The sequence below is a fragment of the Anser brachyrhynchus genome (assembly GCF_964034855.1).
Source record: "Anser brachyrhynchus genome assembly, chromosome: 22".
NCBI classification, from domain to species: domain Eukaryota; kingdom Metazoa; phylum Chordata; class Aves; order Anseriformes; family Anatidae; genus Anser; species Anser brachyrhynchus.
In genome coordinates this window covers 2,382,910-2,410,337 of record NC_137715.1, presented here as the reverse complement: position 1 = coordinate 2,410,337, position 27,428 = coordinate 2,382,910, and the positions used below count along the sequence as shown (strand labels likewise).

The 27,428-nt window shown below is 63.3% G+C and overlaps 1 protein-coding gene across 12 annotated transcripts in view; it reads left to right on the top strand.

Moving 5' to 3' along the window:
• The window catches only part of SRCIN1 (SRC kinase signaling inhibitor 1), a gene marked incomplete at its 3' end in the record, with an annotated part of 101,077 nt that overhangs the window by 44,584 nt on the left and 29,065 nt on the right, over positions 1–27,428 (top strand). For 6 of the 12 annotated variants that reach the window (XM_080565139.1, XM_080565145.1, XM_080565141.1 and 3 more), the window contains 2 exons: positions 13,292–13,575; positions 24,452–24,475. In XM_080565139.1, the coding sequence (XP_080421265.1) occupies positions 13,292–13,575; positions 24,452–24,475 (308 nt within the window). Of the gene's footprint in view, positions 1–1,142; positions 3,661–13,291; positions 13,576–17,948; positions 18,087–23,333; positions 23,367–24,451; positions 24,476–27,428 lie in introns of those variants that run through there. The other 6 variants (XM_080565142.1, XM_080565138.1, XM_080565137.1 and 3 more) reach the window with 6 other exon arrangements.

Below are 27,428 nucleotides of genomic sequence, written 5' to 3'. Positions count from 1 at the left end.
AGACACAATGCGGGGCTGTCTTGCAGTGCTCAGCGCCGGGTGAAAGGGGTCCTGCGATGACTGCCCCGCTGTTCGCACCGCAGCCGGCAGCGCCGAGGCAGAGCGTGGCTGCATTGTGCTGGGGCTGTGCGCGGGCATTGTGCGAAGTGATCGCGCTTCTGAGGAGCTTGCAGATGACAGGAGCCAGGAGGGGCAGCACAGGAAAGCCGGTGCCTGGAGCCTGCTCCTCCCCGCCCCAGGGGCTGGTGCTGTGCAGAGCTGGTCCTGACACCCTGCACCCGGCCGAGTGCTGAGGCTCCTGGAGGCAGCTCCTCGGAGAGCCCCTGAGAGCAAAACCGTGTCTGGCGTCGCAGGTGCAAATGCAGGCGTCTCGCCCTGATGTGTTAGCTGCTTTTACCAGCCTCTCCCTGGGAGTTCACTTGCTGGCACGCAGCTGCTCTGCCGCGCTGATTGCAGCCTCAGAGGGGGCTAAGTGGCACCTGGCCGCGGGCTTTCTGCGGGCACCGGTGGCTCTTGGTTTAACCTCAGCTCAGGTTTGCACTGCAGAGAAGTCGTAGCCTTGGAAAGTCCCAAAGTGGGAACATCTACCCTTGGATTTAAGAACAGGCATTCTCCTCGCTGCTGAGCACTGGCAGCGTGGGGCCCATCGGTGCAGGGTGTGAGGCAGCACCAGGGCAGCGGGCAGGCCCTTCCGAGCAGCCCTCCAACTGCAGTGATGCTTATTTGCTCCTCATCAGCAGAGCAATCAGAATTAAAAGGTCACCCCATCCTCTGGCCCTCCCTGCAGCAGGACTGTGGGTGTGAGCCAGGTTTCAGGGATCAGCAAGAAGAACAACTAATCCGTGCTGCCAGCAGTAACTGTTTGCTTTTCCAGCACAGCATCCTCCCACCGCTGCACCCCCTCGTGCCCCCGGACCTCCAGCTTCAGCTCTGTGTCCCAGTGCTGTCCCCAGGAGAGAGGAGAGCACATCTTCCCTGTTGCTGCGGGCCCTGGACATGCGCTGGGCAACCTTCCAGCCCCGCTGCCTGCCCTGGGTCATGTCTCCTCACCTCCCATCTGCACCTCTATGGACTCAAAGCTCTTGAACCAAACCTTCCTATTCCCATGGCCTTGGCCCAGACGATGCAAATAGCACCCGGGTTAGAGGTAACGTAGGCACCGCATAAATGCAGAGCAAGAGGTGCCCTTGGCCCCAGGCTGAGGGAGGGAGGGGAGGAAGCTCACCCTGTGCGTGCGCGGTGCCTGGAGCCAGCCCAGCCTCCTCGCTCAGCTCTGCAGAGGAGCTCAACAAAGAGGAGCGTGATTTTGGGGGTCGTCATGGCACAGCGTGCGATGAATCCCGCCTGCCTGTGCCAGCCGTGACTCACGGCTCTGACTCTTCAGGAGCCTGGACGGGCTCCAGCCCGGGGCCCGGCGCTGCCGAGCTGCTCCCTTCTGGCCCTGCTGCCTCTGGGCTCCGAGCTGGAGGCACGGATGAGCCCTGGCTGGCATGGGGGGGTCGCTTTCTGGGGTGAGCCTGGGATGCCCGGCAGGAGGGGGGTGTCCAGCGGGACTGTGGGTCCCAGCCAGGACTGCAGGTGACGTGTGGCATCTTCTCCTAAAGCCCAGGGCTCCTGCGCTTGGTTCTGCTAAGGCCCTGGCAGGTCTGGGCAAAGTTGTACCCTCCGTCCGTGCCTCAGTTTTCCCACGGGCAATAAGGGGATAAAGACCTCCGTGGGTCCTGGGTGAAGGGTTTCCTGGGCTCTGCAGCCCAAGGCAGCTGGCTTTGCCACTCGGGTTGTTTGGGCTGAGGTTTTTAGGCTTGAGTGGTTGTAAGATCGTGAGAGCGCCTTCGGGATGCGCTGGTGGCAGGGCATGGTCACGGGGGAGAAACACTGGGAACGGGGGAACGAGGAAAAAGGGGTGAGTGTGGGAAGCCTCTTCCCAGCCCGAGATGAGAGGGGAGAGACTTGGGACGGGAAGGAGGGAAGGGCTGAGGCAGGGGGGATCTGCTGCCCAGCCCCAGCCTCGTGCTGACCGCGTGCCGTTGGCAGCCCGCGAGCTGCCGCTCCTCTGTCCGCGGCTGTCGGGAGAAATTCCCCTCGCGGACGCGCCGCGCGGCCGGCTCTGCCCGGGGGCTGCACAAAACGTGGCACGGCGGGCAGGGCGCGGGCAGCAGGGAGCTGCCTCGCGAGCAGGTGAGCTGCTTCTCTCCAGCCACGGCGGTTTAATTGGCTTCCATCTAGCTGACCAACAAAGCGCCCTTGGGCAGGTTTTAAATCTGCACAAATTGGGTTTCTCGTAGCAGCGCTGAGGCCGCGGTGTTTTCAGCTGGATATTTCATATTTCTGGCAGGTGGAAAATGCCGCTCTTGGCTCTTTTGTAGCTGGGCCTGGGGTGTAAGTGTCCCCGTAAGCACATGAGCGCGTGATTTCGGAGCACTGCTGGCATTGCTGCTGCCCCGGGGGGCTGCTTGGGTTTGCTTTTAATTGCATTTAATTAGTGTTTGTGTGCTGCTCGGGGGCAGCTCGGCTGAAACGTGTCCATGCAGGAGAAGTCGGGGCTCTGCTGCTGTCCCCGTGGTGCCGGGGGTGCAGACCTGTGGGACCTGGCACTGGGGTGCCCCCAGTTGGCTCAGGACCGTCCCCGGGTGAGCCCTGGGCCGAGTCTGCTCGGGCAGGGCAGGGAGGGGCAGTGCAGGCGCTGACGGCATGGGCACGGCTGTGCTCTGGCTCCTGGCTCCCAGCCCATGTGATGTATTTGAGGGGGCACGCTGACATTTCAAGAGGAGAAAAAAAAAATAATACCCAGAGACCCACGGGGAGCTTTGAAGTGCCTGAGCCAGAAAAGAGAGCAAGAGAGACAGACATCCACGCAGCGCCGAGGAATAAAACCGGGCAGGGGGGAAAAGTTACCGGGGCAGGGAAAGGATGTGAGCGCAAGTGCTGGCTGCGAGCCGGGAGGATGCGATGGCCGCTGGCACAGAAACTGGGGCAGCGATTGTCAGCCATGGAGACGGCCCCACCGCCCGCGCCACCCCGCCGGCCGCGCGCCCCGCGCTAGCACGGGGACGGCAGCGGGGACCGACGGGTGCCGGGAGCCGGGTGGCAGCAGGCGGCGGTGCGGGAGCGACTGCGTGCGCCCGCTCCGAGCAGCGGCACCGCGGCGGCTCCTCTCCCCCGCGCCGAGGAGCCGGCTCTCGGTGTGAGGCGGCATCGCTGCGCGGCTGAGCGCCGACCGATCGCTGCGCGCGGGCTTCCTCGAGGTCAGTGCCGTGTAATAAGGTCGGTAACAATGCACCTAGCTGCTCGCTTTCGCTGCATACATGTTTAATAATGAACCGGTTCTGTATTTAATTAACATAAACAGCTAACGCAACTCGATCCGTCTCCTTAGATTTAACTTGACAGAGATGGCGTGTTGCTTTAAATGCCAAGCGATTAGTAAAACCATATTTAATTTGGTTTAAACATATGCGATAAGATGCATGTGTTTGTCACACAGATTTTGGAGCCGTGCTCCGAGCAGCCTCCTGGTTCCTCTCGGCTGCCTGGGTGCGACCATGCTTCCTCGCTGGGCAAAGCATCCCTTTGGCGCTTCCCCTAGAGCAGCGCCGCGGCTGCGGGAGCAGGAGAGACCCTCCGAGCCCGGGGACTGCAGGCTGACGCCGTTGCTCGTGGGTACGGAGTGGGGGGCACGGGGGGGACGCGTGCTCCGGAGGCTCGGCCGCTGGGGATGGACCTGGGGCAGCGCGGGCCGGGCTGGACGCTCGGCGCTGCCGGGAGGAGGCAGGCAGGGCTGCAGGCAGCTGCTGCTGTCCTCCTTTTGCTTGACTAAACCTCGCTGCCCGGACAGCTGCGGGCTGGTGCTGGCGGAAGGGCTCAGCACCGCTCCCTCTGCCTGCTGCGGGCTGCGAGGGCAGGACGGGGCAGCGGCGTGCGCTCGGAGCGGGCAGGGGCAGGGGAGGGATGGCACCTGCCTCAGGATGTGGGCATGAGCCACCCGTGGGTGCTCCTGCGGGGATGATGCGGTGGCCTTGCTGTGCTGGTGGGACATGGACGTGGTGGGGGGTACCGGGGGATGCGGTGATAGCTGGGGAGCCCTGTGGGGACCGGGCACCTCGGCTTCCTCCGGCAGCAGGACGTGGCCCAGCCGCGTCCCTCTGCTGGGGTCTGTGTGCCTGGGGTCTCTGTTCTGGCTGACAGCAAAGCCTGGGCAGAGCTTCCTCAATTCTTCAACGTGTGGGTGCGCTTTCCTGCATCTAAGAGGCTTTAGACATTGATTTATGCAATATTTTTCAGTATTTCTGACTTTTAACTAGCTGTGACTAAACAGGCTGGCAGAGCAGGCTGTGACCAAACACCTACGTGCTACCTGTGTGCTTATAAATAGGGTCTGTTCTCCCCTCCCCGTCTGGAGCATCGCCGGGCTCCCGAGCCCCTCCATAACAGAAATAGCTTCCTCCAGCCTCTCCCCTCCCGCCGTCAGCACACAGCATCGCCCCAGCTCCCGGGGATGTGCAAAAAGGCAGGGGCCAAGCCCCCGAATGCCCCGTTCCTGCCTGCTGGCCGCAGCGGCAGGCGGCTGCTGGGAGCTGGGCTCAGCACTCTGCACTTCCAGCACGTAGCGATCGCGGCAGGAGCCAAGTCCTCGAAGGAGCCGGGTGCCCCTGTGCCAGCGCAGAGCTGGCCAAGTGCTGCGTCAGGCTCCGCGCGGCGCCCCCCGAGCAGCCGCTGCCTCCGCGGCCCCAAAACGCGGAGCTCGGGAACCAGGGGGCTGCTTCTGGTGGAGCTGAGCGCTGGGTGCTGGCCCGAGGCTCTCCTCCCAGGCAGGGGCTGGAGAAGCGTTGGGTTTGACTTGGGTTTTTCGCTGTTAGTGGCTTCATCGGGAGCCTGCTCCCAGCAGGGGTGCGGGAGGGGGCGGCTCTCCCCTCGTCCCCGCTGTGTTCTTCCAGATGAATTTGCTTTTGATGAGGTGTAGCATGTAGTCGAAGCTCCTGTCAGGCGGTTTCGGCCTCCCATCGGCGAGCAAGTGGTTAGCATGACTGCACTAATGGCAGGAGATTAGAGGAAGTGATTAGCTTGCTTGAAAAATTGCAGCAAGTGCATTCGGCACAAGCGCGGGGCTGGTGCAGTGCGTGGCTGCGCCCTGTGCATTGCCGGGTGCAGTTCACCCCTCGCAGGGCTTTGTCTCGTCTTTTAGCCTTCCTCTACGTCAGTGTGTTGCGTTTTGTTTCCACCTCTGATCGCAAGCTCTCCGAAACGAAGCCTGCCTGCATTTCCAAGCCGGTGTGGCGATGCCTGCCCTGCTGCCTCCCCTCCCTCGCGGTCTGACCCCAGGATGGGGACACGGCCTCCGAAGAGCATTGCGCCCTGCTCTTGGCTGTAGCCCGTCAATAACCCGTGGCCGTGGGCTGTGCGTGGGGGTCCCATGGCCCCCTCGCTGCATGGGGCGGGTGACACGGCTGCGGTCCCCGCGGCGTCCCGGGGCTGCCACCCGGCCGCTGCCGGCGGGGCGCAGGCAGAGCGCGCTCTTTGTCCTCGTTTCTCCTGTCACCGAAGCAGTTGCGGTGGCCTCGCTCTGCTCGGTGACTTCACTCGGTGTCTCATTAGAGGAAGAAACGGTCCTGTCAGGGATTGATTTTTGATCTCGGCGTGAGTCCCCAGCCCCGTCTCCCCCTGCTTCCTGCTCGCGCGGCTCTGCTCTTCCCGTCTCACCTTCCCTCCCGGCCGGCTCCGCAGCCTCCGCACACAGCTGCGCTGCTGCTCTGCTGGCAGAGGTGCCAGTAAGGAGCCAACCAAACCCCGGCCGTGGGGCTCAGCTGAGGCCTTGCCTCTCCCACTGATTCCTTATGGGGAACGTCGTTTCTCCATGGGTCTGGTCTCAGATGTTTGGGATTCCCCTGCCTTCCTTTCAAAGGCATTATTTTTCCCTTTCTCCTGCACCTAAAAGCCAACAAACTTCTGGGAAAGCGGGACGCTGGACAGGAGAGCAGAGGCTGGCAGCAGGCACCGGGACGTGTTGGTGCCAAGTGGGGCACGGGGGGTCGGTGGGATGGAACCAGGCACCCACCTCGGTGCTTTTCCTCCTGCACTGGTGGAGAGCACGCTGCCAGAGATCCTACGAAAGAGCAGCAGCGCTCGTGTGCCCGGCCACCATGCTGGGAGCTCCCCAACGCTGCCCTGCACCCCCAGCCCGGCAGTTCAACAATGAAGGGTGAAGGCTGAGCCCCCCCGGCCCTTCCCCACCGCTCCAGCCCCAGAGATTTTGCTCTTCCCTGCACGCTGCAGCCCCAGGGGTGGGTTTGGGGCTGGCTCCTCGCAGCCAGGCCTGGCTCTCGCAGCAGGACCCTGGCCCCCCCGCCTCCCCCGCACGCTGCTCCTGCCCCCCTGCCTCTGCTCCGGGCTAAGAGGAAGCATCGATTTGGTGTCTTGAGGGGCAGTTTATCGCTTTCCTGATGCCTGATAGATTGGAATTGATTCGCAGAGCAATTTGCCTGAGCAGCTCAGCTCGGAGCCGTGCTGCGCCCCGGCTCTGCAGCAGTGCGGCGGCGCCCCTGGGGCTGCTGCCCCGGCCCGCAGCGCTCGCGGCTCCGGGAAAACTCAAGGAGGGAGATGCGCAGGGCAGGCTGGCTTCTCACAGCAGCGCAAACGTACCTGCCTGCAGGGAAGGGGTGATGGCGAAGGCAGCTTTGCAGCAGCTCGGGGGCCTGGGTCCTGCACTGCCTTGGGTTTGTCCAGCAGGATTCTCCCCGAGGTGCGAGCGGGGCCCCGGCTTCGCGGGGAGCTCGGCTGCGCGTCGCCGCACGACTGCGGTGAGTCACTGACCCGCGCCCGCCCGCACGGAGGCAGCCGCCACGCTCGCCTGTCTCCGCGTGGCAGTGGGAGTGAGCCGGAGCTGCCAAGACGCTGGGAAAGCTCAGGGTCCTTTCGGGAGATGCTAAATCCGAACCCAGCGAGGGCACCCCACCACGTGCGAAGGCGGCACGTGGCTCTGCCTGTGCTTTCCCCCTGCTCCCACATGGGATTTGAGCCCTTTGCGTCTCGGCATTCCTGCCTGCAGCTGGACCCATGCGCTCTGCATTGACCTCCTCTGGGCAGACACTTCCCTCCCCCCAGCTCCGTGCCTCAGTTTTCTCCTGGTGTCCAGGGCCGGGGGGATCCCTAGGCTGGACCTGGCTGGGGCCACGTGGGCTGATCCTGTCCCCACTTCACCACCTTGAGCTGCTGCTGCCGCGTGGGTGGGAGAGGAGACCACGACATGTCTTGTGTCTATGCTGGGAGGAGCCTGGCCCCTGCTCTCCTTTATTTTTATCCAGTGTCTCTTGCCAGGGTGCGCAGGGCTCCTTGCTCAGCTGCTCCCCGCTGGGGAAGGCTCTGCCCTGCTCCGCACCGACCCCCTCGTCCCGCAGGGCCACGCTTGCTGCCTTACCCTGGGCAGTTTCTGCTCAGGGGATGCCACCGGCTTTGTCCCCGTGCCAAAGCTGGTGGCAGGGCAAAGATTTGCCCCGGCTCCACCAGCCGTGACTCATCCTCTCTGCGTCACCTCGCCCTCCCTGAGCTCCCCCGCCGCTTGTCTCATTTTCCCTCGCCAAAGCCAGGGCAGCTCCAGGCAGCGTGCTGACGGGGCCGTGGTGCTGCGCAGCCTGCAGGGAAGTGCTTGGACGAGTATAGGAACAGCTCCAGGCTGGGAGCATCAGGAGTTCCCGGGGAGATGCTGAGCTGATCAGACAGCACCGAGAAGAGGGACGGGGCTGGGGAGGACAGGGCCGGTTCGTGCTTTTTGGCTGCTGTGCCAGGACGTGGTGCTGTGAGCGGGCAGGGACAGGCAGCACAAGGACAGGGCGCCCTGCCTGCAAAAAGCACCCTGGTGGGAGCCACGGGCTGCGTGGGCAGGGCTGGGGGCTTCTGGGGGCCATGTCCCCCTTCCTGCGTGTAGGAGGGGACAGGGGACAGCCTGCGTCACGTCCCCCTGGCAGCACAGAGGAGCGTGGGGGGGGGCTCCAGGCCGGTGGTGCCACTCCTGGTAGCACAAAGCGGCCGGGGGTGCTGGGGGAGCTCGGCTCCGTGTGCCCGCGTGGGTGCGATGACACCCGGCGAGGTGGGAAGTAGCTGCTGCTTTTTACAGGGCTGGCCAGATGGGATTTCTCCTTCAGCTCAGGTTTTGACAATGACAGGGGAATTCAGCTGATGGTTTCCCTGTTTCCAGAGCCAGGGCAGCGCCGCGCTGCAGTGCCAGCTGGGCTGCCCTGTGCTCAGAAAGGGAATGCACCCTGCCAGCGTGGCTGCTGCCATCGGCCCCAGAGCTGTGCTCAGCTGCCTGGGACAGATCCTGCCCTGCCTCTGGGCTTCTCAGGCAGCTGCTTGGCATCTCCTGGGTGCCACCAGCTGTCACGGCCCCATGCCTGTGCCCAGGGGACGCGCTGAGACGCACCAACGCATTGCACGGCCTTGGGTGGGCTCCTCGGTCCCACGCAGCTGCAGTGGCCTCGGCGGGTGCGGGCACAGCCAGGGCACGTTGTGGCTGGGGACAGGCAGGGCCAGGTCTGCAGGGACGGATCTGGGCTGCCGCCACGCGGGTACCGTGTCCCTGCCAGCCTGCGGGTGTCCCGGGCACGGTGCCGGCACAGCGGGGCCACAGGGGCTGCGCCAGCCTGGCTGGGAAGTTCCCGATGAAGCGGTCGGCGGGTGGTGTTTTATCTTCCCTGGTTCCACTTGAATCGGAGAGTGAAAGGCATGGCAGGGAGCCTGCTGCTGAGCCGCAGCGTGGGGCTGCGGGGAGAGACCCTCGAGGGTGCGAGCGGCATTGCGCCCTGGGGACAGCCGTACCGCGGGCACGGCGAGGTTTGTGCTGGGAGAGGCGCTAACGGTCCCATATGGGCAGCGGGGCGGTCACCCTTCCCGCAGCAGCCTCAGCACCACCCGGCCTCTCCCAGGAGGTTCAGTGCCAGGTTTCTATCAGCCCAGGAGCGAGAGAATCGCGAGGAAGCTTTCAGCCCAGCCGTCCGTGAGCTTTCAGTCCTCATATTGCTCTCTCCTCTGCACGAGGCCGCCGGGAGGCACGGGGAGGGCGTGCGAGCGCTCCCGCCTTGACACTCACGTGCTGGGGTGGCCCCGCCGGGCCATGGCACGTGGGTGCGTGGAAGCCCAGGTCCGTGCCTTAGCCAAGCTGCAGGGGCAAGCGCTGAGCCCCCTGCCTGCAGCCCCCAAGCCAGGCAGAGATGCCCCCGGGAGGCATGGCTTTGGTAAGAAAACACGAAGGCTGCTGGTGCTGAGGCTCAGTGGGTGCACAGCGCACCTCCCTGCACCAAACCAGGGCCAAGGGCTGCTGCGGGTGACGTCTCATCTGACTGCTGTCCTGGCTGAAACGTCAGCAAAATGCCAGGCAGGGAACAGCTGGAGAGAAGCCAGAGAGCATCCGCAGTGATCCTGGCCGGAGCGGTGCCACCCAGCTTTGTCCCTCCGTGGGGCACCGGCACCCACACAGCTCTGGGCTGCGTTCACCAGGCTTGTCAGCCCCTCTGCGCAGGGCCTCGAGGCCACTTTACCACCATGGCCCCGTTTAGAAAGAGCTGCAAGTACAGCTTGGTTCAAGCACAGCAACACCTCTGCTGGTCTCCTCACCCCAGCGGGTCCCTGCCTGGGCAGGGGCTCTGCTCCTGGGGTCCCCTCCGAGCTGCTCAGCACAAAACGAGCTGAGGCAGCCCCAGGAGCAGCCGGGTGGGTCTCCTGCTGCCCTTTCCCCAGCCGTTGCTCCAGCCCCACGTGCTCCACGGGGGCCTGGCAGCGTGGCAGGGAAGGGGTTAGCGCAGCGCGGGGCTCTCCGTGCGCGCTGTGCCGTGTCCCCGGGTGCTGTGCGCAGGCAGCGGGGCTGGAGCTCGGCGGCTGCGGCGTTCCGGGGAAGGCGAACGCCTTGTGCTCATCCCGCTGCCTTAATGGCCGGGCGCGGGGGAGCCACGTAGCTCCAAGGGCTTCTATTCTTTTGCCTCCCTTTCTCCCCAAATGTAATCTCTCCTTCCCCTCCCCACTCCCCCTTTTGTACAATTGCTTTCTTGGTCTATTTTTCATGCTCCGCTAACTGTCACGGCTTTCACGGCCCGCGTGAGCCTTGCTGCTTCATGAAGATTTATGAAACTGCAGTAATAAACTGTGTTTGAAAGATCCTCTTTATGATAAACCCCCGCCACGCTGCGGGCGGGGGGATCGGGACAGACCACCCTGCCGGCCACCCACCCCGGCGTGGCTCTGGCAGGGCAGCACCCGCGGCACAGGGCAGGATTTTGGGGACCTCTCCCACCCGTGTCGGCCGGGGAGGGAGCAGGGAGCTGTTGGAGAGTGGCTGCTCAGGCAGCAAAGCCCTGGTCCAGAGGAGCATCATCGCCAGCACGGGTGGGCTCCGGTGCCCCCCCCCCCGCTGGGGTGGAGGTGATGGCCGCATCCTGCTAGGAGCCCGGGCTGCGGCCCCTCTGCTGGCAGGTAAGGAGGATGGATGGATGAATGGCTGAGCACTGCGCTCCCTTAACCCCCCGCTGCCTGGAGAGGGGCTTGCCTGGATTTTCCGTGGGATTTCAGCTGTGGTGGGAGCCAAGGAGCCACCTTTGGGCACTGGAGAGCTGGGGGCTTCCCCCCCCCCCATCCCACCGACGCAGTTTGCTGGCTGCTCGGAAGCTGTCCTGAGGGTAAGCATGGAGCAGCCCAGGGCTGGGGCTGTGTCCTGCAGGGCTGCCTGCCTGGCCAGGCTGGGGCAGGGCTGCCCACGGCTCCCCCGGCCCAGTGACCCACTTGGAAGCAGCCCCGGGAGGCAGCCGCGTGCCAGGGGAGCGGGGAGCACCGTGCAGGATTTTATGGCTCCTGCACCCGGCCGTTGGCTCCTCCTTTTTTTTTTCCTCCTTTGCTACAGCAAATGATCCACGGGTGCCTCCGGGCTGGGAGCACTGGGACGAGGTGGGGACGGGCGCGTGCGTGGTCTGCGGGGGCTCCTCCTGGCCCCGCCGTCCTGGGCTTCGCAGTGCTGGGGCTGCCTCCCCCCGGCTGCTCCGGAGCTCAGCGAGGGGTGCGGAAGCGGATGCGGCACGGCCGGGGGTGGAAGAGCCCCCAGCGGCTTCCAGCTTTGCTCTGACCCCTGTGCGGATTGTGCAGGGCTTTTCAAATCATCCTTTTTAGTAGTCGGGGAGAGACAGCGAGCTGGCGCGTTCCACTCCCGGAGCGTGTAATTAGGGAGCGGGGAGCTGCATGCTGATGTGCCGCTCAGTGCCGAGAGGAGGAGGAGGGTGGGAAGGAGCCGGGAGCTCAGCCTCTCCCCAGGGCTGCTAAACCCCGGGGCTGGGGGAGGCACCACCCACCGCAGCACCCCAGGGTGCAAGGAAACCGCTCCCTCGCGGTGCCCTGAGCCCCTGTCCCTGCGCCTTCCTCCGGCTCGAGGCCTCCTCGCTGTGATGCTGCCTCTCTCCCCGGTGAGAGCGAGGAGCTGCAGCGCCTTCCTCCCGGCGCTGTCTCTGCTCTGCCCGGGAGCTGTCAGGGCGCTCCTTCCCCCTCCTGCTGCAGCCACCCCGGACCCGCCGTTCCCACGGGACGCGATGTGCCTTCCCTGCAGGGGGACCTCGTCCCCGCGGTGCAGGTGCTGGATGCGTCCCCAGTGCCCTTCCTGCAGAGCAAGCGCTTGAAGGCAGGAAGGGGTTTGCTGCCCGAGAGCAAATCCTTGGTGAGAAGCTCTTTTAGGGGCTGTTACATGGGAGGAGAGGTGGGGACGGCAGCTCCTGGAAGGAGGGGGCTCAGCGGGGTGCTGAAGGAGGGACCGCTCCGTCCGCACCTCCCAGAGGGGCTGGAGCTTCGCAGGGCTCCTCAGCTCGTGGTGCCCGGGGTGCTCGCAGCCCCCTGCCCCGAGCCCAGCGCCGCGCTGCCTTCTGTGCTGCGAGCAGAAGGGCCGAGGTGGCCCCGTCTGACACCTCCCTGGTGGCATCGCCCCGGAGGGCTCCGAGGGCGTTTTGCACGTGACGGATGTGCCGCGATGACCTCCGTGCAGGGGTGATGCGGGGACCAGGCCGAGCCGGGGCTCAGGGGTTTCAGCTCTCGCTCCAATCCTGCTGCTGTCCAAGGTGGGATGGCTCCGGGGCTTTTGCTGGGGGCTGAGTGCTGGTGTCACCAGTGCATAGCAAAACCCCTTGGATGACCTTGAGCAGACGAGTTATGTCGGTAGCACACACTGGAGTCTTGTCCTACACTAATAACACGACTGCTTGTTATAAAGCTAATATGTTGGGCTAATAAATAATTAAGGGGAGAGGAAAAGCTCTCTATGATTTGCTTAACAGGAGCTTGGGAAGGAAGGGGGAAAAAGAAGGACAAGGAGAGAGATGAATAATGGATCAAGGTTAAATGGTGAGCGAAAAAGGCGAGCCTTAGCGTGGTGAATTCCTGCAACACGAGTGCTGCAGGTTGCCAAAATAGTTACCGTGGCGGAGAGCTCGTGGCCGGGGCACCACCATGGGCTGGCCCCGGGCTGCGTGCCGTGGGCTTGGAACAGTGCGAGGTCCTCAGAGCCTCACCGGCAGTTTCTTGGGGCGGCACCGTGGGGCGCTCTGCAGTGGGCTCTGTGCCACGGGTGGCCTCGTCTCGCAGCCACCGAGGAGGTGACAGGCGTTGGCAGCGTGCGGGGACTTCCAGGCATTAATTACCACTTGCATCGCGCGTGCTGGGCGCAGCTTCCCTAGAAATTAGAATCACAATGTGCCGCTGGTGGCTGGCCCGTGCCCGCGAAGGGACGAGCCCTTCCTGCACCCACACCCTCCTGGCACCCGCTGCCCTGGACTGGGCTCTGCAAGGGCTGGGGTGGGCAAGGGGGGGTCCTGGCGGCCCCCAGCAGCAGCAGAGTGCAGGTACTGACGGGCAGCCGCGAGCCCCCACCTCCCCGGCCCACTTTTCATTTTCTTTTTGGTCTGTCTGTGTGTCTGTGTTCCTCCGTCTGTCTGTGCTCCGAGTGGTGCCCAGCCCGTGTGTCTTGTCTGTGCCGTTTTGGTGCCCCAGCGCTGTTTCGTACATGTGCAGCCCAGATGTCGTGGCCCCGGTAGCACCCCAGCCCCTCTGCCCCTCCTGCAGCCCCCAGCCCTGTCTGACCCCAGCCCCCATCGCAGGGGGACAAACCCCATGCCACCCACCCGCCGGTTGCGTCCCCTCGGGGGATGACCCAGCTCCCAGCGGGGCTCAGCCACATCTCAACACCACCTCCGGCCTCTAGCTTACAACCCCCCCCAGCCCCATCACGGCACCCCAAATCCCCCCGGGGCCCTGACCCTGCTCTGCTCTCCCCGCGCAGATCCCGACAGGACGAGCACCCACATGATCTCGGCGGACGATGCCGAGTACCCGCGGGAGTACCGCACCTTGGGCAACGGCACGCGGCGCTTCTCCAACGTAGGGCTGGTGCACACCTCGGAGCGCCGGCACACCGTCATCGCCGCCCAGAGCCTCGAGGCCCTCACCGGCCTCCAGAAGTCGGAGATGGAGCGCAAGCGGGACGCCTTCATGGACCACCTGAAGAACAAGTACCCGCAGCACGCGCTGGCGCTCCGGGGGCAGCAGGAGCGCATGCGGGACCAGGTAAGGGGCGTCTGCTCGGGGGGGGGGGGGGACACCCCACCTCGCCCCGTGGGGCTGTCCGGTGGGGCAGGGGCTCACTGGGGGCCTGGATGCAGCATGGAATGGGAGCTCCTCTCCCCCAGGGCTGGGGTCCCGGGGCAGATTTCCCCTGCACGGAGTGGATTTGATCCCGCTGGCTGTCGGCGGAGGCAGTGGGTGTTTCTCTGCGCGCGCAGGCAGAGGGACGGACGTGACGGCCACAAGGTGGCTTCACCCCACCGAGGAGAGGGCACCCACGCAGGTCTCTGCGGGTTTCAGCTGCCCCTGAGGATGTAGGTGCAGAACTGCAGCCAGCTCCGGCTGGAGCAGCACAGGGATGGGGACAGGGATGGGATGGGGTTGGGGACGGGGATGCTCTCTGAGCCGGGGCAGTTCTGTGCAGGGATCTCCTTGCTGCTGCCTGGGCAGGGCTCCGGGGACGTGGTGTGAGCGTGGGGACTGTGGGGAAGGGTGAGCAGAGGCATTGAGGGGCCACGGCTCTGCTCCAGCACATGCTGCTGAGCTGCGCAGGGCAGGGGCTGTGAGCGGGCAAGGTGCTCCCGGGGTCTGGTGCCAAAAGGGGACGTCCCTTGGCTGCCTGATCCCGGGGGCTTGACTGCACAGGGGCCTTGGAGTGGGCCACGGCCAGCAGGTGACACCAGCAGGCAGCCTTGCTGAAAGCAGCAGAGCCCGAGGGTCCCGGGGGTGGCATCCACCCTCGTGCCTGGGGGTGCCCCCAGGGTGCTGCACGGGAGCGCCCAGGCTGCTCCTCCAGGTAGAAGCGAGCCCCAGCCCCGGGGCCCGCCGGGGCAGCAATAAATCCCCACCTAAACTGTCGCTTTTATAAAAAGGCACAGGGGAGGGCGAGCGCGGAGCAGCTGGAGGAAGTGGCTGGAAAGAAATCTTATATCATCTCCAACTAGACGCCTCCCCGAGGGATGGAGGCGACGGCTCCCAGACTATCGCGGCGGAAAGAAATAGAGCTTTGTAAGGAAAAGCGGCAGCTCCGCGCCGCATCCCGCCAGCCCCCGCCTGTCCCCGCTCCCTGCCTGCCTGGGGCCGGGGGGGCAGCGCCGGGGGTCCCGCTCTGCAGCCCCTCTCCGTGCAAGTGGTTGATGCGAAGAGGAGCAGCCAAACCTTGCGCTGCTCTCCGCACTGATTTGCACCAGCCGAGCATCCAGGTGTTGGCTACGGGCTTGCAAGCGGCGCTCCCTGCCTCGGGGCGGTGTTTGCGGCAGGGTGAGGGCGAGGATCCTGCTCCTGTCACCCTCCAGCAGGAGCTGTGCTGGCTGGTGGCGGTGGCTTTGCCATCCCCGAGCAGGGCGCTGCCCGCGGGATGCTTCAGGAGCCGTCCCGGGGCCTCCGGGGGGGCGTGGGCCATATCCCGGCCTTCTGCTCAGAGGCGAAGTGACATTTCTAGCCACAGAGTGATATTACTTAGCAAATAACTAGGAATCTTTCCCTTATTATTACAGAGATTTAAAGACTTTTTTTCTTTAGGCAGCAGCTGTAAAAGAAAAATCCAGCTAGTGTTGACTCGGGGGCTGGTGAGCTTTGGAGGGTTTTAGGAGGCGAACAAAAGACCTTCTGGATTCTGGAAGCATCTTCTGCATTTGCAGCCGCAGGCTCCAGCCCGGCGCTTGGGGCCGTGGAGCCCGCGCAGGACACCCCTGGGGATGGTGGTGGGGGGCGGCGAGCGGTGGGCTCCCCGTGCTCCTCGGGCGCGGGCACGGCGCCCGCCCCAGCCCCAGTTGAGCATCGCCTTCTCGCAGCTGGTGGGGAAGGGGAGGAAAGAAACCGTGTGCATATGTTTTCATTTTCCCTACAGGCGGTAAATAATAACGGGGAGAAAATGAAAATAGAAACAATGGAAACCTGGGGGCAACCTTAAAATGACATTGGGATACAACGCTCTGGGCCTGCCTGAAACGTGCGGAACTTAACTTCGGTATTTTGAGGGAGCCCGGCAGATATGTCAGATCGCAGGCTTTGCTGTTTTGTGGGTTTTGTTTTTAAAAAATTGCATATGAGAGGGTTTACACAATCAAAGGTGAATGAAAATATTTCATAAATGTCAACATCCCTTTCAGCATGGCAAAGCCCGCAGCAAATTGCAGTTGTACTCATGCATAGGAGCTGGAAAGCAAGCGCAATATTAATTTTAATCGTATGTATGTATAACAGAGCAGGGAAAAAAAAAAAGGCAAATAATTGTACCAACACCCAACAGACTGCTAGCAAATCTGCAGAGAAGTCTGAGGCAGCAGCTAGCTAATTTAAAACCCAGATGGGAGAACGCGTTAAATGGGCACGTTAACAATAAAGGGAGGAATGGGACCGCGAGCCTGGCGGATGGAGCACAGCGGCCACGGGGCTTCGGGGCTGTGCCTGGGCTAAATCCTGCCCCCGTGGGGGAGACGCGGCAGGAGAGGGGCAGGACGGGGACGGCACAGCCGGGTTTCTCAGTTCCACCTGCAGCGATGTCTGGGGACACGGGACGTGGGTAGGGCTGCCCTGGGGGCCGTGGGGCTGCCTGCCCCTGCAGGGACCGCTGCCAGGACGTTAGGAGCGCTTGGAACAGTGATAACACGAAGGTTTTAACGGGGTCATCCTTCCCCGCGCCCCTCCTTGTGTCTCGCTAATATCCAGATTGCTTTCAGATGTGCTTTTCTGCCCCGTGATTGGGGGTACCAGCCTGAAACCAGTGTTGTTATGCAGAGAAACGGTTAACCCCAGAAATTAAGGGATTACGAACGCCCCTTTGACCAGTTCGGCGCGTGCATGCCAGCTGAAGCCCCGTCTATTCGGGCAACTTGCAGCTCACGAGCTGCAGCACGGGGTTAAATACCACAGCAGAGCTGAGCAGGAACCTCCGTCAGGTCTAAAGAAAAGTATGTAAAAGCTTGGATTTAAGCTTGTCCAGTTCTGCTGCAGAAAAAAGAAATAAATAAAAGGCTCAAGCTAAGTGTTAATGTGTCCGTGGTGCCTGACAGCAGCAGATTTGCAGCTGCCCGGAATAAATCCGACTTTGGAATAAATAAATAACAGCCAGCGCAGATGAGCGCACCCACAAATCCGGGCCCGTGGCCTCTCCTGCCTCACCAAGGGGCCCCTCTGGTGCTGCCGTGGGGGCAGGATCAGTCCCATGGGCAGGGGTGCAGCAGGCTGGGGGGTGCTGGTTTGCTGCAGCTGGCTTCGCATCCCCGTTCCCCCCCAAAATTGGGGGTCTCAGCTGCTTCCCCTTCTGCAGTGGGGTGTGCCCTGTGCGGGGGCTGCGTGCTGGGGCAGGGGGCTGCGTGCTGCTGGTGGCTGGGGCTGTGGGCACGGCTGAGCAGGGAAGGGGAACTGCTCTTCTCTCCCTGCTGCACACAACTTTTCGCATAAAATTTTAACAGTTCTTTGCCTGCAGGGCCTGGCAGCCGCCTCCCAGGGCTTATGGGCGCCGTGTGCTGCAATTTGGGCCAGTGGGACGCTTGGCTCCAGCACCGCGCAGCTGCTGCAGCCCTCAGCTCCTGCCCGTGCCCCTGGTCCCGCACGCTGATGCTCGAACCCTGCTCCCCTCCAGGAGCTCCGGCTGATCGCAGAGGGCGTTAGGAAAATCCTGGTGGTTCCATTGCACGGAGGTTTTTAGGAAAATGCCGCTGATTTCGTCGCCCTTGTGGCTCTCGGGCCTTTCGGGGGGGCGCTTCGGCGTGTTGGTGTCAGCGGGAAAACCCTGGGGGCCCTGGGGCTGTGGGAACCGGGGGCTGTGACGGTGCGTGTGTGCGTGTGCGCATGTGCATGCTTGGGCGTGTGCGCATGCCCGCACACAGGTGCACACGTGTGTAGGTGTGAGTGCATGCACATGCCCTGCTGTGCACACGTGTGTGCGCGCGTCGCGCAGGTGTGCACACGGATGTTCGTGCATGTGCGTGCGTGCGCATGCACAGGTCTGCACACGTGTGTAGGTGTGTGCGCATGCACTGCTGTGTGCACATGTATGTGTGTGCGCATGCACAGCTGTGCGCACGTGTGTTCATGCATGTGCGTGCATGCACGCGCACAGGTGCACGCGCATGCATGCATGCGCTTGCGTGCGGGTGCATGCGCACAGGTGCGTGCGCGTGCATCACTGTGCATGCACGCGTGTGCGCGCGCACCGTGCCCGCAGCCCCCCCCCCCCCCCCCCCCCCCATTTACCCCCCTCCCCGCTCCGCCTCCTCCTCCGGGGGGTGTGGGGGGGGGGGGTGCGCGCGCGGCGCGGCGCCCGGTGGAGTCGCGGTTGCCATGGCGACCGCGCCCCGCGATAAGGGCGGGCGGCGCGGGCCGGCGGCGGCCGCGGGAGGCGGCGGCGGGCGGGGGGGGGGGGGGTGGGGGGGGCGGCGGCAGCGGCCGCTCCGCGCAGCGCCACCGGGCCCCGCCCGCCCCCGGGCCGCGCTGCGCTGCGCTGCCGAGCGGGGAGCGGCGGCGGCGGCCACCGGGGCTGAGCGGCGCTGCGGGGCCACCTGCCGCAGGTACCGGGCCGGGGGGGGGATGTCCGTCCGTCCGTCCGTCCGTCCGTCCGTCCCCGGTACCTTCATCCCCCCCCCCCGCCCATCCGAGCATCCCCGTCCCCGCATATCCTGACCCCCCCCCCCCAACCCCGTATCCTGCCCTCCTCGCCCCCCATCCCTGCTCTTCCCCCGGGGGCATCCCCGCGGCCCCCACGCGTCGCCCCCTGCATCGCCCCCTGGGGCCGGGGGGGGGGGTCCGCGGGCAGCCCCGCACCGTCCCCGTGCCCCCCCCCGCCCCCCGGCGGGGGCCGATCGCTTCCTACGGGCAGCCCCGGGTCCCCCCCCCGCCGTTAGCACGGCCCCCCACGGCTCGTGGGAGCGGGGGGGGGGGCGCCGAGACCGCCGGGGGGGGGGCACGGGGGGGCTGCCGTGATGGCGGGGGAGCGGCGCGGTCCTGCGGCTCTGCCCGGTTCCATCCCCCCGGGAGCGGCTCCCGGGGCCGTGCAGGGGTCTGGGGGCCGCCCCCCTCCCGTGGGGTTCACGCAGGGGGGGCGATCCCGGGGGCGCCGAGGGGTCATTGCCGGGGGCCGGTGCCAGTGACCGCAGCGGGCGGGGGGGCAGCAAGGACCGTGCGGCCCCGGCCGGGGGGAAAGGGGGGGGGGCACCGAGCGAGCTCCCGGCGGCGGGGGGGGGTCCCGCTGCTCCCTGCCCGTTCCCCCCGGGGCCGGTGCTGAGCGGGGTCGCACCGGGCGCTGCGGGAACCGGGGGGGGGGGTCCGGGGGGTCCGCAGCCCGCACCGCCCCCCCCCGGCTCTGCCGGTGCCGGAGTGGCCCCGGGGTGTCCCCGCGGTCCCCAGCCCGGTGCCAGCACCGCTCACCCTGCACATCCCCCGGTGCTCGACCACCCCCGCGTGCCGTTGCCATAGCTACTCTGCGATGGGAGCAACTTCTCCCCGGTTTTCCTGGCCCCCCCCTTGTCGTGTGTCCCCCCCCCGACCCCCCCCATCCTCGCTCCCCGTCCCCGCTGCCCGCAGCAGGCAGAGGAGGGGGTGCGCGGTGCACGGCCCCTGCTGCTCCCTGCCCCTCTGGGGCCGGACAGCCCCCGCTGCAGCCCCCCCCCCTGCCCAGCACCCAGGCTGTCCGGACCTCTGGAGCTCCTGGAAGGCCGTACTGGGAGGCTGTGGCCACCACACCGAGTTTTACCCGAGCAGGAGGGCGTTTCTGACGCCCCTGTGCAGCCAGCTCGAGCGGCCTCGCCGCGCAGCCCTGCGTGTGCCGGGGGGGTCGGAGCGGGCTGGGGATGTGCTGGGCCCTGGGGAGCTGCAGCACAAGGGGGTGCCAGAACCTGGACGTGGAGGCCACAGCAGGGAGATTCCGAGGCCAAGCAGAGCGGTTGCATGGCTCATCCTCAGCAGCGCTCCGGTCCTAACGCAGCCCTCGCCGCCTGGGGCTGCGTTTTCCTAACGGGCGTTGCTGCCGACTTGCTTCGTATTGGCATCGTGGAAGGAGGGCGCTTGAGTAAGGGTCAGGAGCACGAATCCACTGACGTCCAAGGGCGTTTGTGCGCTAACATCATCTGAGCTCTTTCAGAGGCTGCCTTGTAGGTCTGGGCTGTAATTACTGTCGGAGAGCTGACGAGGCTACAGCAGGAGCTCTTGGAGAGGCCGGTGCATGGGCGGGCGAGGGATGGGGCGTTCCTGCAGGCTTTGAGCAGCACGTCCTGGCTGGGCTGGGGTATTGGTGCTGGCTGCCCCCAGATCACTGTGGTCGCTGCCATCGCACCTCCAACAGCATCCCTCAGCAGCCGTCAGAGCCTCCTTGGGCTGGGGACTAGAGAGGGCTGCAGTAAAACCCAGGTCCCTGCCCAAAGATGCTTGTGCCTAAAAGAGGAGACGCAAAACAAGCGTCTCGGTGCCCTTCTTGTGGTGGGGTCTGGGCTATGGAGAGTTTAAGTGGCTCCTGGAGCCCCTTGGGAGCCCAGGTGTGATGGGAATTGGATCCAGAGCTCCTGGATCCCGGTCTCGGCTCACGCTGGCCTTTCTCCCACATGCTGTGATGCTCAGGCTGGAGAGGTCCTTCTGCAATAATTACAAGACCTCGGATGACAGTATCTGCAATGCACAGTGTCGGTGTCTCTTCATGTATCTGGTTACTGTTTGCATTCAGCTCTATCTTGTCATTTTGCTAATTCAGCTTCTCTTGTGCTGAAAAGCATTAAAAACTTTAATAAGGAGAAACAGATTAACTCTACTTTGCTGTTGTTTTTCAAGGAGATTTTTGTTTGTCAAGACATTGTGCCTGAGGGGGACTCGATCAGAAATTGGAACTCCTGAAAATGAGTTAATTAAAAAGCCAATGAGACTGCCGCTGTCCCTCCCTTCGGTGGAGTGTGCCGGGGATGCTGCTGCTGCCCATTTTAGAGGGACGCAGTTGGTGCTGCCTTGTTAATCACTAACAGATTTGTGTTATAATTGTTAACCGGAGGAAGCCTGCCTTGGTCAAGGCAGTGACTCACTTGGATTTCATTTACCTACTGGTCTTCTCCTGGGACTATCACAAAGACTGAATTTTTAGAATTTAGTTAACTACGTAATGTTCTTAGCTATGCTCCCCCAGCTCTGGTTCTCCTCTGGTCTGCAGTGTGCATGTGTGTGGATGCTGGCGCAGCTCTGAGCGGTTCTGTGTGCGCGGGTTCCCTTATGGCTCACATGTGTGCCCGAGCAGACTTTGTGCTTGCATGCCTGCTGGTTCCGACGTGCACGCCTGTGCACATGTGTGCGCATCTGTGTTTTGGGAGGGCCCCGAGTCCTCGTTAGTCGCTCATTTTGCAGCATCACGGACATGACTTTCATTGTAATTATAATCTCAGCCTTTGTAATTCCTCATACCTTCTGCACAGCTCTGCTGCAAGCGAGCTGCCTGTTTTATCGGTTGTAACAGGGCTGTCCTTTCAAATCCTCTCTCAGACCATTATCTCCCTTTGATGCTTTTGAAGAGCCAGCGATATGTTAATTCTACCTTGGCCCTCTCCTCTTCCCTTCTCTTTGTGCCAACCCACGCCTGGCCAGATGCGGGGCCGCTGGGGGACAGCTGGGGGTCTGCTGGGGCTGCCCCTGGTCCCACGGCAGCTTTGGTGGAGCCGCTGGTGGGAGGCAGCCCCGAGAGCCGGCCGCTCGCTCAGCGCCGTGCCCCTCTCCCACGCCGCCACCTTCCCCGCGGGGATGGGGCGTACCTGGGTCATGGGAACGGGGGGGGGGGCTCTGGGGGAAACGGGCTGGTAGAAAATGAGCTAAACCGGGCAAAGAGCCGGCTCTGAAACCTGCTCCGCGCCCCGCAGAGCTCGGTGCCGTGGCAGTGCCTGCAAGGACAGATGGAGCCCTGCGACGCCCGCGGGGGATATCTGCCCTCGCCGCACGGCACCAGGTTGGCAGCCCCAGACCTGGACCAGCGCGGGGTCCCATCTGCAATAAGGTGGGGCTGAGCCCTGCAGCCACCACCAAACCAAGCGCCCTGCTGAGCACCTTCCCCCTTCCGGGGGCTCCATCTGCGCCATGCAGAGGCAAACCGGCCTCGGGCTGATGCTCCGGCTGGGGAGCTGCGAGGGGGCCCAAATCCACGGGTGTCTGTGAGCGTGGGACGAAGGGGCGCTGTGCCGTGCCGTCCTGGCGCCTGCGCACCCTGACCACACCGCATCGCTTCCAGAATATTCCCCATCCCCTGCCTTGGCACTCGGGGTTCAGACAAGCTCATCACTGGTTTGATGTGGAGTGGCTGTGTGTGGTGGGGGTGTAATTTATGGACTTTGTGATAAGCCTGTCCAGTCATCCTAAAATAATAAATAAAATACATACCAAGGGCTGGTGAGAGATAGGATCAGTAATATCAGGGCCTGAGGAAAATTACTGCGACTCTCCAACAGCAAAATAAGGAGCGTGGAGGAAAACAAGCCAGAGAGGGAGCAAGTTGGGAGCATCGCCTCGGGGCTGGGTCCAGGCCCTTCGGGCTGGGGGGCTTGGCCCTGTCCCACCGCTCTGCCCCTCCTGGCTCCTGTGCCTGGAGCCCGAGCGCGACCTCAGTCCTGCGTGGGGCTGGGAGAGCCCGCGGCGAGTCTGGCAAGGAGGGGGGTGAAGGATTCACTCCTGTTTCCTTTGAAATTGGCTTTGGTTTATGGAGGGTCCCCTGTGCAGCCCTCCCAGAGAGGCAGCACCCCAGCTGGGCTGGGGGGAGCTCGGCTCAGGGCTGGGGGGTCCCGGGCAGAAGCCCCGTTACAAAGCAGTTCCATCTGCTGTGGAACTTGAGACGCTTCCAAGTCCAGGAGCGGCGTGTGAAGCCCTTCAGCATCGCTGCAGTCCTGCTCACCTCCAGGACACGCAGAGACGGGTTCATCAGGAGCCCGCTGCTGGGCGTGCGGCCACCCCGGCGTGGGGCTGGGCTCCGTCCCCTGCCCAGGCTGCAGCTCCGGGAGCTGGCCCGGTTGCTGGATGCCCTGGATGGCTTTGTCCGGTACTAAAACGTGTTCCGAGGCAGCTTCTTGCTCTCAAGCTCCCGGTGTTTTGGAATAGCGTTACGTGCCCAGGATAGGCTTGGATCCTGCTGGTTGTTGTCTCATAGCACCTGGTAATCAGGGCTCTGGGCTTCTGTTCCCGGTTGTGCCTCTGAGTCACGGTGTGCCCTTGGAAAAGACCTTTGTGCCTTGAGGCTTGGCCGCGTGAGCAAACTGCGCTTGTTTGACTTGAATCACTTCTAAAACAGTTTTAGTTGGTTTGATGCAGAACTTGTTGTGGGTCTGCTCATGTCTTAGGGAATAGTAATGGAAATGCGCCTGTGTCGATCTCGAGTTGGAACAAGGGTGTTCTGAGGCTGCAGATCAGCCTAACAAGTGAACTTACAAGAGAGTTTGTGCTGATGTAGAGTTGGCTTCCAGTTACCTTGTCAGGAAGGGTTAACACCCTGGTGGTGGACTGTCAAAGACCTTGGATGAATACTCCACGAGGGTCCAACCTTACCGAAGCTCTGCCTCTGTGCGCCCCGAGCACTGTGACAGGAGGTGCTTCGGCAGCCACCAGGGTCCTGCAGGGGCTGCTGGGGACTGGGGTCTTGGTGCAGGAGCTTGCTGTGTATTAAAACAATAATAAGGAAAGCATCCTCTTCCCAACGAGCTAGGTTTGCGGCCGTGGTGATTGTGGTGAAGAAGTAGCTACCGTGAAGAGCGGGGAGATTGGTGGCTTTGAGAAGGGAGGCAAAGAGAAGCCAAGAACTTTGATCCCAATAAAAGGCTGTTGGGATGGAAGCTGCTCTGCAGGTGTTTCTCCCACCCCCACCCATAATTTGCATGCTTCAGTGATATCAGAGCGCGCTCTCTTCCCAGCCAGGTGGTTCACACTTGTTGTCACCCAGCCAGGTGGATCGCACGTGTGGTCACCCGATCCAGCGCGCTGCTTCCTCCGGCACAGCCCCGCTGCAGCTGGCGCTGGCTGGCGTCACCGGGGTGCTGTGGGACCGGCCCCGGTGTGGTGCTGGTGCGGTGCTCGTGGTGCTGGTGCGGTGCTCGTGGTGCTGGTGCAGTGCTCGTGGTGCTGCTGTGTGCAGTGCGTGTCCCACCCTGAAGCACTGCCACTGCCCCGATCAGCGCGGCGAGGAGCGCGCGTTCCTTGCTGGCCGTGCTCTCCATGCGTGGTCCTCGGAGGGTCTCGTGCAGCCCTGGGGAGGCGGTCGGCCCGCGGCTGGGTCTTAAATGTGCCCCCTGCCCTTCAGGGGTGTCGCAGCCACAGCTCTGGGCATCCTCGGGAGTTTCGGTTCCACCTCTCCGCTGATTATCAGCGGGTGGCTTGGGAGAAGGAAGCTCGCGAGCTCTCCAGCTTGCTGGGCTGTGGCTGATGCCAGCTCCTGTCACTCGCTGTAGCACATTGGTTTGACACCGGTGGAAACGCCGCGAAGAAGCAACAGAGGGAGGAAGCAGGGGCAAACGGGGGGGATAGGAGGAGCCCTTTAAAACTGAACATTGTTCTGGCTTCCAGTACCGACTCCCAGGGCAGCAGCCTGACCAGCACGTGCCAAGACAGTGCACTCCAGAAATGATACTGGGCTGCTGTCCCGCTCTCCACTTCCTTCTGCTTCACTTAGTTTGCACCCCCGTCTGCGCTAAGTACCCCTCTCTGTCCCTTCCTGCCTGCTTGCATGATCCTCTTTCCCTGCGCAGCCGCTTCCCTTTCACCAGCCCTTAGCAGCATGAAGTGTAGGCAACCCATTGGGAGGGGATTTTAAGCAGAAACGAGAGCAGGTTTAATGTTGCAGTTTAAAGTCAACAATTCTCAAAAGGAAAACAAAAGTCAAAGCAGAATCTTAATGGTATTTTTTGTTTTCTTTTGTTGTTTTATTTTTTGTTAGCAACCCAACTACTGGAGCTTTAAGGTCAGTATTTCTGATTTTTCATGCTTCTGTTTGAAATGCATGCACTTTTCCACCCTTGCCTCATCTCTGTGTCTATGCAGGGGGGTGGGAGCTTGGGGTTTTGCTCAGGATTCCTGTGCCAAAACAGTTTGTCCTCAGCTCGGCAGTAGCTTAAGCTCGTGAGAAGGGTCTTGTGCTTTTGGGATGAGTCGTGCAGAAGCAAAACTGTTACCTGAAAGGGAGGAATCCGTGTCCTGCCCTCACCTAGGCCACTACAAACCCGCAGGCAAATCCCGCTGCTCTTGAGTTATCTCACTGCAGCAGGGACAAGGACACCATTTCCTTGACTGTGGGAAAAGAACAGAAAAAAGCCCACCCCAAATGGGCTCAGAATCCACCTGTGAAGCTCCACCAGGAGAGGAACGTGTCTCCGTGCTGCTGTGTGGGCACAGGGCAGGCAGCGAGCTGCTCCACGCACTGGTGGAAGCTGCGTGCAGGAGGAGCACGGGTGCAGGTGGGAGGAACGTGGGTGCGCTTGGCAGCGTCCTGGCTCGGGGTACGGCGGGGGCTTCTGTGTGCCTGGCGGTGCCAGCCTGCACCTCGCAGGAGGTGGAGTGATGGAGAGGGAGGAGGAACGAGGGATTCCAGCACAAACTGTGTCAGGCCCCAGAGAACGGCTTTTGCAGGGTCTGTCGAAGGACACGCGGAGCAGACAGCAAAGCCATTTGCTCAGCTGATGTCTTTGAGCCCCGCGGAGAGGGTCGGGTGCTGCCTGAAGGAGGGGAGGGGGCAGCAACGGGGGGTGCCCTGGGTGCCCAGGGGCTGGGGTGCTGCTGCCTCGGTCCTCGTGTCTGCCTGCATCCTCCTCCTTGGGGCTTGGTGTCGGGGAGCAGCCCGTCAGCAGGCTGCGGATGGCAGAGCAGGGGGCTCGCCGGTATCTGCTGCGTTGTGCCGGAGCCATCGTGCCCGGCGCTGCCTCTCCCAGGCAGCACAAAGGAGACCCCAGCGGGAGCCTGTCCTGCCCGGCGCTGCCTGCCAGCACCTTGCAGACAGGCACCGTATTGTCTGCAGGGGGAAGTACGCATGTCCCTGCCTCCCTCCTCCTCGCCGGGGGATGCGGTGGCAACACTTCAAGGCCAGGCGTGTTGCTGGGTGACCTTGGCATGTTGTCCCTGGTGGGCCTGCTCTTCCTGTGGAAAAAACAGGCACTTGCCTCGGCTGGCAGCTCGGAGCTGAGTAGTCATAAAATGCATAATATGTGCACTTGTTCTGAGTGTTCATTCCTGGAGTACTTGCACTGTAAAATGCGTGCAAGCAGCAGCTCCATGAATATCCAGCTGTCTGAGTCCTCGCTGGCTGGTTTTAACCACATGCTCTCTGTGACATTTCCGGGGACTGGAAGGAAGGCACAAAAGCCTTGATTTTCTTTCCTTTTTTTTTTTTTTTCTTAATTTTTTGTAAGAAATGGGGTGGGGGTGAGCTCCGGGCACCCCAGGGGTGTCAGCGTCTGGGTGCTGGCAGGCACGCAGGGTGATCTCCTAGAGCTGTGCGTTTTTTCACTTTGCCTGCCAGGCGTAGCAGTGTCCCCCGGCTGCGTCTGCTCTAGAAATGCACCAGGAGTTAAATCGCCCCCACGCTCGCAGCCCGGGGACCCCAGCTGCCTGACCCCGCTACCAAGTGGGGCGTGAGCCGAAGGCAGCTGGGGATTGCTCAGCAGGGGTGAGCCATGCGCGAGGCTGATGCCAGCAAGCAGGTGCCGGGGGCTTCCTCGAGGCCACCTGTGTCCCGGGGGGCTCGTAGCTGCAGGCCCCCCCTCGGGCAGAGAGCTGCAATCCGCAGGGACGGAGGGGACGGGCTGCGGGGAGCGGCTGTGCCAAATGCCCAGGGAGCCGGTGCGCAGGGCCCTGGGGCAGGACCTGCTCCCTTCCTGCCCCGCGGACAGGGGACGGATGGCAGCTGCTGGCTGCAAATTTGGGGCTCTCCAGTCATGGGTTTTGGGGGAGGATTCCTGCGGGGGGGGTGTTTGTCAGGCTCAGGACGAGCTGAGATGAGCAGATGCTCATCGGCTGGCGCTGTCTTTGCGGAGAGGGGTCCAGGAATTGTGCTGCGCCCAGCCGCTGTGGTCCTGTGCACCCCGTTGTGTCTGCAGGTCCTGCCGCAGCCTCCTACCCGTGCTCTTCTCCTGTCCTCCTGCCCTGTGCCCCCACCAAGGCAGCCCCAGCGCATCCCTGGGGCTTCTGCACTTGCTTCTAGATTGAGCCAGCCCTGCTCGTCTCACGAATGCTCCTTCCTGCCAGCTGGGTCAGGCGGTGTGCTCGCACGGAGCCATCGATCCAGCCTCTCCATGGCCACTGTCACGCTGCTGCCAGTCCCCGAGTCCCCCGCCAAGTGCCCAGCCGCCTTCCCACCACCCACAGCCACGTCCCAGCTCCCAGCCGTCACCCCTGCTAGTGCTCGAACCGGGGCATCCCGCGGGGTTTGCATCCGGCACCGGCCCCCTCCCTGCTGCTGGGGTGCAGCCCCGTGATCCTGGGGAAGGGCTCGTCCCCTTCTCCCTCCCTCATCCCCTTTGTGCTGTGTTCTCACGCTTGGCTTTCCTTCCAGTCCCCCGGCGTCCCTGAAGGATGCAGTAATTTGCTTATTTTTGGAAGATGCTGTCACACGAGGCAGTATTGCCGGAGAGCAGGAGATTGGAAGCGGCTCCTGCTCGGCCCGAGTGAGGGACAAATCGCCGGGGTAAACGTCCACGTGGGCACTGAGGTGGCTGCGGCAGAGCCAGGATTTTACCCTCACCCCCAAATCCATCTCCTGCCGCGTGTCCCTCCCCAGCCCCGACAGCCTCATCCCCAGGAATGGCCTCAGCCCCCCTCTCCCAGCCTTGCTTTGGAGCACCTGCTGCTCTGCCCTGAGCTTTTGGGGAGGAATTGGGTGTTTTGGGGCTGAACGCAGTGACGTGGTGATGCTGCCCGGCTTC